Source organism: Phaenicophaeus curvirostris, chromosome 4, assembly GCF_032191515.1.
Source record: "Phaenicophaeus curvirostris isolate KB17595 chromosome 4, BPBGC_Pcur_1.0, whole genome shotgun sequence".
NCBI classification, from domain to species: Eukaryota; Metazoa; Chordata; class Aves; order Cuculiformes; family Cuculidae; genus Phaenicophaeus; species Phaenicophaeus curvirostris.
This window is the reverse complement of record NC_091395.1, coordinates 77,018,721-77,032,758: the sequence shown is the minus strand read 5'-3', so window position 1 is coordinate 77,032,758 and position 14,038 is coordinate 77,018,721. Positions and strand designations below refer to the sequence as shown.

At 58.6% G+C, this 14,038-nt stretch overlaps 2 protein-coding genes across 2 annotated transcripts in view; both read right to left on the bottom strand.

Annotated features, from left to right (window-relative positions):
* The window catches only part of FBXO41 (F-box protein 41), a 116,028-nt gene extending 113,732 nt beyond the window's left edge, over window positions 1-2,296 (bottom strand). Inside the window, exon 1 of the mRNA XM_069856680.1 lies at window positions 1,425-2,296. Coding sequence (XP_069712781.1) covers window positions 1,425-2,146 — 722 coding nt within the window. The 5' untranslated portion in view covers window positions 2,147-2,296. The remainder of the gene's footprint in view (window positions 1-1,424) is intronic.
* A 7,481-nt stretch (window positions 2,297-9,777) lies between these two features.
* Window positions 9,778-12,303, bottom strand: EGR4 (early growth response 4). The gene is made up of 2 exons (XM_069854934.1): window positions 11,962-12,303; window positions 9,778-11,649 (listed from the first exon to the last, which is right to left on the bottom strand). The coding sequence occupies exons 1-2, from the start codon at window positions 12,098-12,100 to the stop codon at window positions 10,310-10,312; spliced, it is 1,479 nt and encodes a 492-aa protein (XP_069711035.1). The 5' UTR covers window positions 12,101-12,303; the 3' UTR covers window positions 9,778-10,309.
* Between the last annotated feature and the right edge of the window lie 1,735 nt (window positions 12,304-14,038).

The window sequence follows — 14,038 nt, the reverse complement described above, 5'->3', positions numbered from 1 at the left end:
GGTGGCAACAGTGTCCAGGCTCCACCAGAGGTGAGTCTGAGATGAGATCTTAGGAAGGAATATTTTTCTATGAGAGTGGTGAGGCCCTGGCCCCGGTTGCCCAGAGAAGTGGAGGCTACCGCATCCCTGAAGGTGTTCAAGGCCAGGTTGGATGGGGCTTTGAGCAGCCTGATCCAGTGGGAGGTGTCCCTGCTCATGTCAGGGGTTTGGAACTGGATGGGCTTTAAGGTCCCTTCTCACCCAAACCATTCTACGATTCTACGAAGATGCATTTGTCCCATAGGTCACACACTGTCTGCCCTCTTTGACATCTCTCCAGGCCCTGCTCCAGACTTGACCACCTCGTTGGCCCTCATTCTACCTTCCCACACCCTTAAGATGCCCCTGGACAACACCCATGAGGCAGCTGATGGTAACCCCAAACCTCCCCATCTCCTGTCCCATACACATGCATCCAAACCAAGAGGTGTTGGTCCTACCCCACCCCAGCATCATCCTGCTCCTCTCCCCAGAATCATCCCCCCCACCAGCAAATCCTGTGAACTTTCTTTCTGAGCTGAAGCAATTCTTTTGGAGTCAAAGTCATTACTGAATGTCTTGAGGATGGTGGGGAACAAGACAAATCCTTGAGGAATCCCACCAGTGCTCCCATCCCAGCATGAGCATGGCTGTTCTCCATTATCCTGCTCCTCGCTGACTTTATGGACCCCTAAGTGGCCTTCAGCTTAGCTTAGAAACTCTTGAGGAGCAAAGTCTATTTGGCTGAGTGACATCAGTTGATCCAAACAGCAGATGGAGGTCACACTGCTTGGGCTATACCACCCTCCTGGGAGAAGAACCCTGAGCTGGGCATGGACAGGATGAGAGGGAATGGCCTCAAGCTCCACCAGGGGAGGGGACAGGCTGGACATTAGGAAAAAAATTTTCACGGAAAGGGTGATTGGGCACTGTCAGAGGCTGCCCAGGGAGGGGGTTGAGTCCCCTTCCCTGGCAGTGTTTGAGGGACGGGTGGACGAGGTGCTGAGGGACCTGGGTTAGAGATTGATGGGAATGGTTGGACTCAATGATCCAGTGGGTCATTTCCAACCTGGTGATTCTGTGATTCTATGATGTGACTTAACTTGGTCATGGACATGGAGAGGCTCAGGTCTATGTGGACTCTTGACCCCACGGGAGAAGATGTAAATCCTGATCTGTGATGGCGCTAATGAGGGACATGGTTTAGTGTTTGATAGGAATGGTTGGACTCCATGATCCAGTGGGTCTTATCCAACGTGGTGATTCTATGATTCTATGATTCTAATGGGCATGGCCAAGCGGCCTATGTCCTAGCGCTTGGTTTGAGGTGCTGGGCTCTTGGGGTTTGCCATCAGGAACTGATTTCCCTCCCACCCCCTAGCCAAGGGAAAGGGCAAAGGACTCACTGTTGCTTGCGGGTGAGCTCCTGCTCCTTCTGCACCAGGTCCTGCTTGAGGGAAGCCAGCATCTCCACACTGACGTCCACCTGGCGGGACAGCTCAGACGCCCGGTCCTCCAGCTCCTGCTTCTCCCGACTGAGGCGCAGGCTCTCCTGCTTGGCTTTCTCCAGCTCCGAGCTCTTGCGGTCCAGCTCCACCTGGAGCCGTCCCACCTGCGAGGCGATCTTCTGTTCCACCTCCTCCGTCAGCTTCTCCAGCCGCTTGTCCACCTCCAGCTTCTCAAAGGCGCGGATCTTCAGGCGGGCCAAGCCCTCCTCGTAGGCACTGTCCATAGTGGCTGGGGGCGTGGGGGCCGGCGCCACGGCTTTGCCCCGCGTGAAGATCTCCGTCAGAGGGATCTCGATCTCGTGGACATAGCGGGGCGAGGGAGAAGACGACGGGGCCGGCTCCAGCTCCTCGGCAGGGACGAGGTCACAGGAGAAGCGTTGGTCCTTGCCTTGGAAGGAGGTGCTCTCAAAGTAGTCCCGCCGGGCGGCCGGCGTCAGCAGGGCCCCGTCGGCGGCCAGGGGGAAGACGGCGGCATCGCAGATGCTGTTGGTCTTGGAGAGGACGTAGAGGGTCTCATAAGTGTGGTTGTACTCCAGGTGCGCCCGCAGCGAGGAGAGGCTGCGGAAGCGCTTGTGCTCCCCGCACCGCGGACACCGGTAGGGCAGGTCCAGCGAGGCCATCCCTCAGCTACGCGCCCCGACGCAGGGGAACTGCTCGGCTCCGCTCATGGTGTGGGATGCATGGACCGGTGGCACGCGGGACGGGTCGGGGAGACCTGGTTGGTGGGGCCACAGCTCTGCTGGGACATGGTGGGGTGAGAGCCCTGGGATGGAAGTTCCAGAAGGGGTGTCAGCATCGGCCGGTGCCGGGCGCTGGAAGAGATAGGGGGGTTAGCGATATAGGGTCCCCAAAAGTCTCTCCTTGGTCCTTCTTGGTGCCCTCTCTGCTGCCGTCCTCCCCCTCCCATGTTCCTTCCAGTCATGCACAACACTTGGGAAGACCCCTAACCTCTGGGAAGCTCCACAACCCTTGGCAAGTCAACCAGCCCTTGGCAAGACCCACAACCTCTGAGAAGCTCCACAGCACTTCAGAATCATAGAATCACCAGGTTGGAAAAGACCCACCAGATCATGGAGTCCAACCATTCCCATCAATCACTAACCCATGTCCCTCAGCACCTCAATGAGGTGGAAGACTCACAACCTTTGGGAAGCTCCACAACCCTTGGGAAGACACCCAGTCCTTGGGGAATTCCACAGCCTTTGGCAAGGCGCACGAGCCCTGGCAACATCGACAAGCTTTGGGAAGCTCCAAAACCCGTGGAAAGCTGTGCAAGCCTTGGGAAGGTCCATAACCCTTAGGAAGTTCTCCCACCCCTTGGGAAGGTGCATAATCCTAGGGATGGTCCACAATCCTAGGGACGGTCCACAACAATCTGGGAGCAGTACAGATATTAGGAAAGTGGACAATCCATGAAGAATCTCTCTCCATCCACTCTGATCTTGCCACAGAAGGGTGACCCACGTGCTTTCTTGCTCAACCACCATGAGAACCTACAGTGCCAGGGGCTACATCTAATGCTGGGGCTGGAGTGCTGGGGGCCACCTCCTCCAAGCAAAAGGTGACCGGGTCCTGCTAGATGAGCCCATGCAGCCTCACAGCAGGTTTAGTTACTTCTCCAGCCCCTCACCCCAGCCACTGGGTCTCATTGCTGATCCTCTCCAGGTCTGAGGGACCCCCTCTCTGTGCTCTCCTGGTGACACAGAGGACCCGGTGGTTACCTGCGCTCAGCCTAGTGAGGGTTCCTGTGGGGACCTGGTTTATCTCTCACTCACGAAACCCTCCGAGACATCACGGGAGGAAAACGCCACCCTTGTGAAATGTGATAAGCTGACAAAAACCCACTGAGAGGTCATAGAATCATAGAGTCACTAGGTCGGAAGACCTTTGAGATCATCAAGCTGTACCTGTCCACTACTAAATCAGATCCCTGAGCACCTCATCTACCTGGCTTTCAAACACCTCCAGGGATGGGGACTCCACCACCTCCCTGGGCAGCCTCCCAGGTTGCCATGGTCTCCTCCAGCCTAGGAGGCACAAGAACCCATTGAGGTGCTTTTTTGTGGTGCTTTCACCCCAAAGCACCCATGGGTGGGAGCACCCTTTGCTCGTCCTTCTGTAACATTCCACAAAAGGCTCTTCCCACCACCCCAGAACCTCTCCGAGCCCCTCTGTACCCCATAACCACCAAGTAAACCATCACCAAACCCTCCATCTGTGCTCACTCCCATGGCTGAGCACCCCCCTTGGAGGTCACAACCGGGCCACGAGGTCTGGAAGACCGTATTTTTAGAGAAAAATCAGTAAAGGCAAGAAATCCACGCCAAAAAAACCCCAAACCCCAAAAGATGTGCTGGGAGGGTTTCTGGATCTTCCCGCTCATGTTTTGGGGGTCGTTACAAAATGCACCCTTGCATCTTCACCCCACCTGGGTGAGCAGCAGCCCTGGGGAGCACAAAGCTCCACCGGCAACTTCAGTGGTAACCGGTGGGATGAGAAAGCGCTTTTTTTTTTTTTCCGCTGTAGGGATGGAGCCACAGCATCGTGCTACGATATCTCAGGCCTGGATCCATGCCTGTGTCTCCCGGGGTCCTCGATCAGCCTCGGTCCATCTTTCCCAGCCAAGGCAGGTCGTATCCTGACCACAAACCCTCTCCTTCCTCCCACCCATGATCAGGATTTAAGGCAATTATTAGCGGAGTCATTACTACGGTGGCCACGCTAATAAAGCCGGAGCTTTATTCCCGGCATCTGGAGCTGGGAAACGCTCCCGGTTGCAGCAGGAGGCAAAACGCATCCCCGAGCTGCTTCAGCACCGCTACCTGCGATTCATCATGGATCCTTTCTTCACATTGTTTAACGTTTTTCCTGCCTTCTACTCCCCCCATCACCACCTCAAAAAAAAGAAAACCTACCAGCAGGCAGCTCCACTGCCTGGTCGAAGAGGGAAAAGGGGGATGGAGAAGAGGGATGGAGGTGGTGGATGCTCCCAGTGGTGGAGGATGCTACCGGGGTGATGGATGCTGGTGGGGTGGAGGATGCTGCCGATGCCGTGTGCTCGCTGGTCCCCATCCTTCCCCAGCTGGGGCTGCGATGGCAGTGGGGTAGGAAGGAGCGAGGTGAGGGTGCCACAATGGGCAGCGGTGGCTGGGGATGAGGTGCAGGAGGCTTGGGGAAGGCGGGCGTGAAAAGCTGGATTGAACGTAGCCACCAGCTACGCATCAGCAGATGCTCCTGGCAGCGGCTTTGTCCCCACTGCATCCCCCCTGCTCCCTGGGGACCCTGGGTGAGGAGCAGCCTAGGGACACGCCACCGCCTCCCGGCACAGCATCCCGCTTCGCCCCATACCTGCTTCTCGCCGCCGACCTCCCGCGTGTGGCTCCTCCGGCGAGGGCAGCATCTCTCCCGCTTCCTCGCCAGCCGCCACCGTCCCTGCCAAGCGGAGCGAGCCGGGGGGCTACGAGGGGGTGACGGAGCACGCACACCCGCTCTGCTGCACAAAGGAGGAGGCTGCTGGGTGGCTCAGGGCTTTGTGGAGGAGGAGGGATGCTGGGCAAGAGGGATGCAGCCCAGGGAGGAGGCAGCAGCACCGGGAAGCATCCGGCGGCTGCCTGCAGCCAGCACCTCCATGCCAGCCAGGCCCTGGGGAAGGAAGGAGGGTGGTGGCTGCGGGAGGAGGAGGATGAGGAGGAAGGGGGCAGAGGCTGAAGGCCCCACTGGGGTGGCAGGAGGGCGAGGGTTGCTGGGCACCCTGGGAAATGCGAGTCCCCGGGGTGCTCTGAGGCTCAAGGGGGGCTCCGCATGGTGAAGGGAGGGATGGAGGGAAGGAGGGAAGGAGGGATAAAGGGAAGGAGGGAGGGTGAGCGCTAGCAGCTGCCTCCTCCTCCTTTGCAGCCTGAGCCCGGACTGTTTCTCTCTGCCGCTTTCCTCCTTCACAGCTCCCTCTGCCTGTCTCCCCACGAACATGGGCCTTGCTGCCATGCGGCAGCTGCCAGCCTCATCCTGCATCTCCTCTGCCCCCAATCCCACCCTCGCCCCACTCTCAGCCAAGCCCCTGCTCCTGGCAAGCTCCCAGCTGGAATCACCTCCGAGCATCTCCCAAGGGAGGAGGGGGGCAGCCGGTGTGGGGCGAGAGGCCGTGGGTGGTCAGCAGCATCACCCCTGCCCCGTCCTGGACCTGCTTGGCTTGATCAGATCCCTGAGCACCCTGACTTGGTCTCCAGCTTGGTCCCGATCCAGTCCCTGGGCACCCCAGCTTGGTCCCCCAGCTGATCCCAAACTGGTCCCTGAGCCTCCCAGCTTGGTCCTGATCCAGTCAATAAGCACCCCAGTTTGGTTCCCAAGAACCCATGTTTGATCCCTGGCTTGGTCTGGATCCAGTCCCTTAACCCTCCAGCATCATCCCTGGCTTTGTCCTGATCCCGTTCCTGAGCACCCGAGCTTGCTCCATGGCTTGGTACCGATCCAGTCCCCGAGCATCCCCGTTTGGTCCCCAACCGATCCCCAGCTGGACCCCAAGCATCCTGGCTTGATCCTTACTTGGTCCTGATCCAGTCCCCAGGCACCCCAGCGTGGTCGCTGGCTTGATCCTAGTCCAGCTCCTGAGCATCCCAGCTTGGTCCCCATCTGATTCCTAGCAGGTCTCCAAGCACCCCAGCTTCGCATGTTGCCTGGCCCTGAGCATCAAAGTTTGCTCCATGGCTTGGTCCTGATCCAGTCCCTGAGCATCCCAGCTTGGTTCCCGTATGATCCCTGAGCACCCCAGCTTGGATCGTGGCTTTGTCCTAATCCAGTTCCTGAGCATTTCAGCTTGGTCCTGATCCCGTCCCCGAGCATCCCAGCTTGGTTCCCAGATGATCCCTGAGCACCTCAGCTTGGACTGTGGCTTTGTCCTAGTCCAGTTCCTGAGCATTTCAGCTTGGTCCATGGCTTGGTCCTGATCCAGTCCTCAACCATCCCAGCTTAATCCCTAAGTTGATCGTGAGCTGGTATCCAAGCACTGTGGTTTGGTCCTTGGCTTGGTCCTGATCCATTCCCTAAGCACCCCAGCTTGGTCTCAAACTTAGTCCTCATCCAGTCCCAGAGTGCCCTGGCTTGGTCTCCAGCTTGGCCATGATCCAGTCCCCAAGCATCCCAGCTTGGTCTCTATCAGATTCCCAACTGATCCCTGAGCATCCTGGCTTGATCCTTGGTTTGGATCTGACTGAGTCCCTGAGCATCCCAGCTTGGTCCCTGGCTTGGTCCTGATCCAGTCCTCTAGCATCCCAGCTTGGTTCCCAGATGATCCCCAGCTGGTAACCAAGCCTTCATCCCGATCCAGTCCCTGATCCCCCTGCGTTGATACCAAGTTTTATCCTGATCCAGCCCCCTTGCCCCTCAGCTCAGTCCCCAGCCCCAAACCCCCAGCACTGCCGTGTTTTCTTCTCTCCGAGGTGGACACGGGGCAAGACAGCAGCCTTGGGACCAGGATTCTGCTGGCCTGGACCTGAACGCTTGTCCCCATCCTTGAGTAGTCCCGGGTTTTCATAGAATCACAGAATCACCAGGCTGGAAAAGACCCACCCGATCATCGAGTCCAACCATTCCCATCAATCACTAACCCATGGCCCTCAGCACCTCGTCCACCCGTCCCTCAAACACCGCCAGGGAAGGGGACTCAACCCCCTCCCTGGGCAGCCTCTGCCAGGGACCAATGACCTTTTCTGAGAAAAATTTTTTCCCAATGTCCAGCCTGAACCTCCCCTGGTGGAGCTTGAGGCCATTCCCTCTCGTCCTGTCCCCTGTCCCTTGGGAGAAGAGCCCAGCTCCCTCCTCTCCACAACCTCCTCTCAGGGAGTTGCAGAGAGCAATGAGGTCTCCCCTCAGCCTCCTCTTCTCCAGGATAAACACCCCCAGCTCTCTCAGCTGCTCCTCTTCTTCTCCAGCCCCTTCCCCAGCTTCGTTGCTCTTCTCTGGACTCACTCCAGAGCCTCAACATCCTTCTTGTGGTGAGGGGCCCAGAACTGACCCCAGGATTCGAGGAGCAGTCTCACCAGGGCCGAGTCCAGAGGGAGAAGAACCTCCCTGGACCTGCTGGTCACACCGTGTCTGATCCAAGCTAAGATGCCACTGGCCTTCTTGGCCACCTGGGCCACTGCTGGCTCATGTTCAGTCGCTGTCAACCAACACCCCCAGGTCCCTCTCCTCCAGGCAGCTTTCTAGACAGACTTCTCCTAGTCTGGAGCTGCTCAGGGTTGTTTTGCTTCAAGTGCAGGACCCGGCATTTGGCCTCGTTAAACCTCATCCCATTGGTCTCAGCCCGTGGATCCAGCCTGTCCAGATCCCTTTGGAGCCTCCCTACCCTCCAGCAGATCGACACTTCCACCCAGCTTAGTGTCATCCGCAAACTTGCTGAGGGTGCACTCGATGCCTTCATCCAGGTCATTGATAAAGACACTGAACAGGGCTGGACCCAGCACTGAGCTGGAAGGCAACAGCTCCTCCTGTCCCACCAACACAATCCCACTTGCTCCCCCCACCCTCAGCAGCACCGGCCTGGGGAGAAGAGGGTGAAGCCTCCATCCTGGGTGCTTCTGCAGAGCTTTCAGGCCCAGCATCAATAATAGATGGACGTTCAGAGGAGTATTAATAAAGGCCTCATACATCATGCATGGTCAGTGGCGCAGGGGACAGCAGGGCCGTTCGCTGCCTGGGGAGAGCTGATGTCCACGGAGAGATGCCCAAGAGATGCTTTTTCCCAAAACAAACCTGGGTGCTGAGGTCCTTGATGATCTCCTGAGTCTTCCCCCAGATAAAGGAGCTTTTTTTCGGGTGGCTGGGGCTGTCTGCATCCCACGGGATGGTCCTAACTCAGGATCAGGCTCCCCCCACACGTGGGATGGTGCCCACCTGATGGGGATGAGCATCTTGAGTGCTATCACAGGTGTGACCTCTTAGAGACCGCTCCGAGGGGATATTTAGCATTTCCCTCTCAAACGGGTTTCACCTGCCCCTTTCTCCATCCCGTCCCTTCTAGCAGCCTCCAGGGACCCCCAGATCCCCTGCCCAGCTTCCCTCCCCACCTCCATGGAGTCTTTCAACCCCACAGCAAGCCTGGTGCTGGGATTTTACCAGGACAGTGATACAACTGGGGCTTAACCCCAGGATGCTCCAACCCACGTGTCAGCAAAGGGCTAGGGGAAACAAGAGGATCTGGAGAAGAAGACCTCCCTCTTCTATAACACATCTGAGGAGCAAATCCTTCCTCTCCAGGACTGAAAATCACTTGGAGAGAGCAGATTTGCAGCCATGCCCCTTCCTGCCTCAGTTTCCCCTTCTGTAAGAATTCCCCTGATCATCCCCAAAATGTTTGAGCATTGATGACGACCCCCAAGCCCTGAGCCAGGGATGCTCTGTCGTGTCCCTGCTGCCCATCAGGAGGAGGAGATTTCAGGGTTGCATGGTTTTAAGTGACATTTCACCACCAGAGGAGGGAGGCTCTGCTGTCAGCAGCACCTTCCAAGCTGCAACATCTCTTCCCGAGCCACCCGGCTGCTGCTGCGTCCCAGGAGAAGGGGAAGAACATCTCCCAGCTGCCTTAAAATGCCAAAAGGGAAGGACCAAACGGCCCCCACCAGCTTCTCAGAGGCACGCATCCTGCCTGCCTGATGGCCCCTGTACCTTCTCCAGCCTTGGGGATGTGCCAGGTTGAAAACAAGCTGTTTCACCCCATTTCTTGCATGTGAAGCCTGTTGGGTGCGTGGAGAATCTGCACCCCACAGGAGACCAGGGTGGAGGCTCTGGGTTGGGCTTTGTGGTCCTCGCGATGGACCCCATGGCTCTGGATCCAAGTAGGGTGGATCCCTCTGGAGTTAGACCCCATATGAATAAACCAGGAGCCCTGTCCTGCTTTTTGGAGAGGGAGCTCGCTGGCGGGGAACCCTGCTCCGTCATGGGACAAGACCCTTCTCCCAGGATGAGCCGCCCACCCTGGGGGCTTGGGGATGCTCAGGAGGAGAATCCCTGCTGCCCTCATTGGTTTTTCTCTCCCTGCTGATTATTTAAGCACGTTTTTCCCCCATATGTGTCTCCTAGAGGCCAAAACCACCCCAGAAACGCCACTGCGAACGGCAGAGAGAACCCCAGCGAGGTCTTGGATTGTCTCAAATCTTTAATTAGAAAAATAGACACGATTTTCTAATATTCCTGATAGATTCTTTCTTTTACAAACAGGGAAATAGGAATAATAATAATAATAATGACATCACCTTTCCAAAGGGACCATTAGGCTCCGGTTGCCGGAGCCTGGTGGCATCTCTCTCCTTCAGGAGAAAGAACCGGTGCAGCCGGAGCTCCCGATCGGATAATTAACTGGTCAGGAGCATCGTGTAAAGTGCTGGCAGGGGAAATCACAGTCAGGTCACTACAAACACGCGATGTCCATGGGTTGGGGTATAGAAAAAAATCCATCTTGGTGGTGATTTCTTTCTGTACATGGGTTTTTCCTTTCTCCGCATGGCTTTTTCTTTCTCCTCCTTGGAACAGGAGCTGTAAGAATGACTCAGTCCCTGCAGTTTGGAGATGGCTCCTGGTGAGCAAAACCTCTCGCATCCCACCTCCACAACCAGTGGTCCAGAGCCGCAGAGTCGCCTCTGCCTCCCGCCTGCCCCTCTCCTCCCCAGCACGGCTCCACTCGCCGTCTTCTTCTCCGGGGCCACCCCAGGAGGAGATTCCCACCCCGGCTCTCCCGTGAGATGCTCGGGGGACCTTGGGAAACGCTGTCTCCCAGCGCTCATGTTGGAGCTTCACAGTGTCCCAAAGGAGAGACCCACCGAGAAGAAACCCAAACCTTTGAGCTTCTCCTCTGTCCGGGCTTTCTGCTTCAGGTGGACCTTGCTGTGGCGTTTCTTCTCGTCGCTCCTGGCGAAGCGGCGGCCGCAGGTGTCGCAGGAGAAGGGCTTCTCGCCGGTGTGGGTGCGGATGTGGGTGGTGAGGTGGTCGCTGCGGCTGAAGTTCCTCAAGCAGATGCGGCACTGGAAGGGTTTGTGGCCCGTGTGGATGCGGAGGTGCCTGTTGAGCTCATCCGAACGAGCAAAGCTCCGGATGCAGTTCTCCACGGGGCAGGCGAAAGCCTTCTCATGAGGTTTTGGGCAGAAGCATTTGGAAGAACACTTGGTCCGACGGGTCTTCTTCTTGGGCTCCGCCAAGGCAGGAGGGTTGGCGGGCAGCAGGGAAGGGATGGAAGAAGAGATGGGGTGGCCCAAAAAGTCCGTGGGGGGGACGGAGGAAGAGGGATGAGGATGGAGGAGCTCGGTAGAGCTCATCAGACCCGGCAGGACTTCAGGCTGGGCCAAGGAGGAGTCAAACTCCGGCATTAACGGAGGAGGGAGGTTGTGGATCTTGGCGTCGGCAAAGTCCCCGCGGGCTGGGAAGTTTTCTGGCTCGCAGCCGAAGCCCAGGTTGGTGCCGAAGCAGGCGGCGTCCTCTGCCAGGCTGCCGAGCTCCGACTGGCAGCTGACGGACAAGACGTTCTCCATCTTGGAGCCCAGCGGGTGGAAGAGCCCCTGGCCACTCTCCCCAGCTGAGAAGGCTTCGGGAGAGTGGTAGCCAGCGGGCAAGTAGGCCTGATGCTGGGTGATGGGCTCCCACTGGGCGCAGGAGGCTTTAAACTTGTCCAGGGCTGGGGAACCAGAAGGTAGCTTGATGTCCTGCTTGTTGTCCAGAAGCTTGGGCTGGAAGAAGCACTGCGAGGTGTTTCCTAAGGCGGGTTGTGCCTGGAGGGGCTGAGCACCCTCTGCTGCGGGGAAGCCACCCCCGTAGCCCTGCTCCGGGAAGGTGGATTGGGTGGATCCATTCATTTCAGGCTGGCAGGCGGCGTAAAGGTCCAGCTGGCTCTGAGCCACCTCTGGGCAGGGGTAAAGAGCATCCAGGTGCCTTTGGTGGCCCTCGGAGGAGGAGGAGGCAGCAAAGGGCGAGATGCCAAGGATTCCCGACATCAGGTTGAAGAGGGATTCCTGGTCCTGGGGATGCTCCGGTACCGCCTTGATGAAGAAGCTGCCGGTGTAGCTGAGCGAAGGAGAGGGCTGGTTGCCCAGGAGGGAATAATCCACCGCCCCCCCACTCATCGGGGCGCCCAGAAGCTCACCTAGGGGTGCAGAGAGGACGGTGGTTACAGGGGCGCAGGGATGGGGGGGCGGGAGATGGGGGAACAGCGGGATCCTGGTGTTGCGTCACTGCGAGATCCCCATCTCAGCCAGGTCCTCGAGCACACACAGAGCCCTGGGCTTCACCCTCCTTCTCCAGCAGGACCCCCAGGACCCCCAGCCTGCTCTAGAAGGGCATGTTGGACCCACAGCCAGGGGCTGGAGGCAGAAGAGGGGGAGATGCTGGATTCCTGGCTGCAGTTCTCCCTCCCAGCGGGGTTCCCCATCCCTGCCTGCCCCCACCCTGTTCTTACCTCCAAGGAAATCAGCCTCGGCCAGAAGTTGCTGCTCAGGCTGCCCCAAGCCCTGCAGGTCTCCAGTTTTCATCTCGTAGCCTTCCTCGTACTTGGAATAAAGAGGATCCGGGCAGGAGAAATCCATAACGTTGAGCATCTCGGCTGGAGCCGTGGGGCCGGGCTGGGGCGAGCTGGAGGCTGCTCGGGGCGAGCTGGAGGATGCTAGAGGAGAGCTGAGGGATGCTCAGGGCGAGCCAGAGGATGCTCAGGGCGAGCTGGAGGATGCTCAGGGCGAGCTAGAGGATGCTCGGGGCGAGCTGAGGGATGCTTTGGTTGAGCTGGAGGATGCCCAGGGCGAGTCGGAGGACGGATGCTCGGGGCGAGCAGGAGGATTGATGCTCCGGGCGAGTCGGAGGATGCTCGGGGCGAGCTGGGGGATGCCCGGGGAGAACCCAGGGATGCTCCGGGTTCCTCGGGGCGATCGAGGGGATGCTCCAGGGTGCCTGGACCGCTCCGAGGGATGCTCGGGGTAGATGCCAAGGAATGTCTGGGGGCTGCTGGGGGCTGCTTGGGGCAACCCGAATGACGCTGTGGGGCGGGGTGGGGGGCTGGGGGCAGGTTCCCGGGGGCTGGGGCCAGCGGGGGCGAGCAGGGGCGAGCAGCAGCGGCAGCCCGTGCGGTCGCCCGACTCTCCCTCCCCGTCGCCCCCTTTATAGCTGCAGCCGGGCTGCTCCGACCCTTCCGCCGCAGCCATTTCTGGAGTCCCCAGTGAGGCTGCCGTGACGTAAATGCCCATATATGGACTCAGGATGTAGGCTAGGGAGTCCCAATAAGGAAATCTCTCCCGTGACGCTCAGCCCCCTCCCTCCCCCTCCCTTCCCATCCCCCTTTTCTCTCCCTCTCTGTTATCTCCTCCCCCCCTCTTCCTTCCATCTCTCCCTTTCGAATTAAGAATCGCGATATTTTTGATAAATCACTGCTCTCTCTCTCTGTGAAGAGCATCCCCTGCACCCCTGTGTGCGTGCACAGCATCCCCTGCACCCCTGTGTGCGTGCACAGCATCCCCTGCATCCCTGTGTGTGTGTGCACAGCATCCCCTGCACCCCTGTGTGTGTGTGCACAGCATCCCCTGCACCCTCTGTGTGTGTGTGCACAGCATCCCCTGCACCCTGTGTGTGTGTGCACAGCATCCCCTGCACCCTGTGTGTGTGTGCACAGCATCCCCTGCACCCTGTGTGTGTGTGCACAGCATCCCCTGCACCCTGTGTGTGTGTGCACAGCATCCCCTGCACCCTGTGTGTGTGTGTGTGCACAGCATCCCCTGCACCCCTGTGTGCGTGCACAGCATCCCCTGCATCCCTGTGTGTGTGTGTGTGCGCACAGCATCCCCTGCATCCCTGTGTGTGTGTGCACAGCATCCCCTGCACCCTGTGTGTGTGTGCACAGCATCCCCTGCACCCTGTGTGTGTGTGCACAGCATCCCCTGCACCGTGTGTGTGTGTGTGTGCACAGCATCCCCTGCACCCTCTGTGTGTGTGTGTGTGTGCACAGCATCCCCTGCATCCTGTGTGTGTGTGCACAGCATCCCCTGCATCCCTGTGTGTGTGTGTGCACAGCATCCCCTGCACCCTCTGTGTGTGTGTGTGCACAGCATCCCCTGCACCCCTGTGTGTGTGTGTGTGCACAGCATCCCCTGCATCCCTGTGTGTGTGTGTGTGCACAGCATCCCCTGCATCCCTGTGTGTGTGCACAGCATCCCCTGCACCCTGTGTGTGTGTGTGCACAGCATCCCCTGCACCCTCTGTGTGTGTGTGCACAGCATCCCCTGCACCCCTCTGTGTGTGTGTGTGCACAGCATCCCCTGCATCCCTGTGTGTGTGTGTGTGCACAGCATCCCCTGCATCCCTGTGTGTGTGCACAGCATCCCCTGCACCCTGTGTGTGTGTGTGTGCACAGCATCCCCTGCATCCCTGTGTGTGTGCACAGCATCCCCTGCACCCTGTGTGTGTGTGCACAGCATCCCCTGCACCCTCTGTGTGTGTGTGCACAGCATCCCCTGCACCCTGTGTGTGTGTGCACAGCATCCCCTGCACCC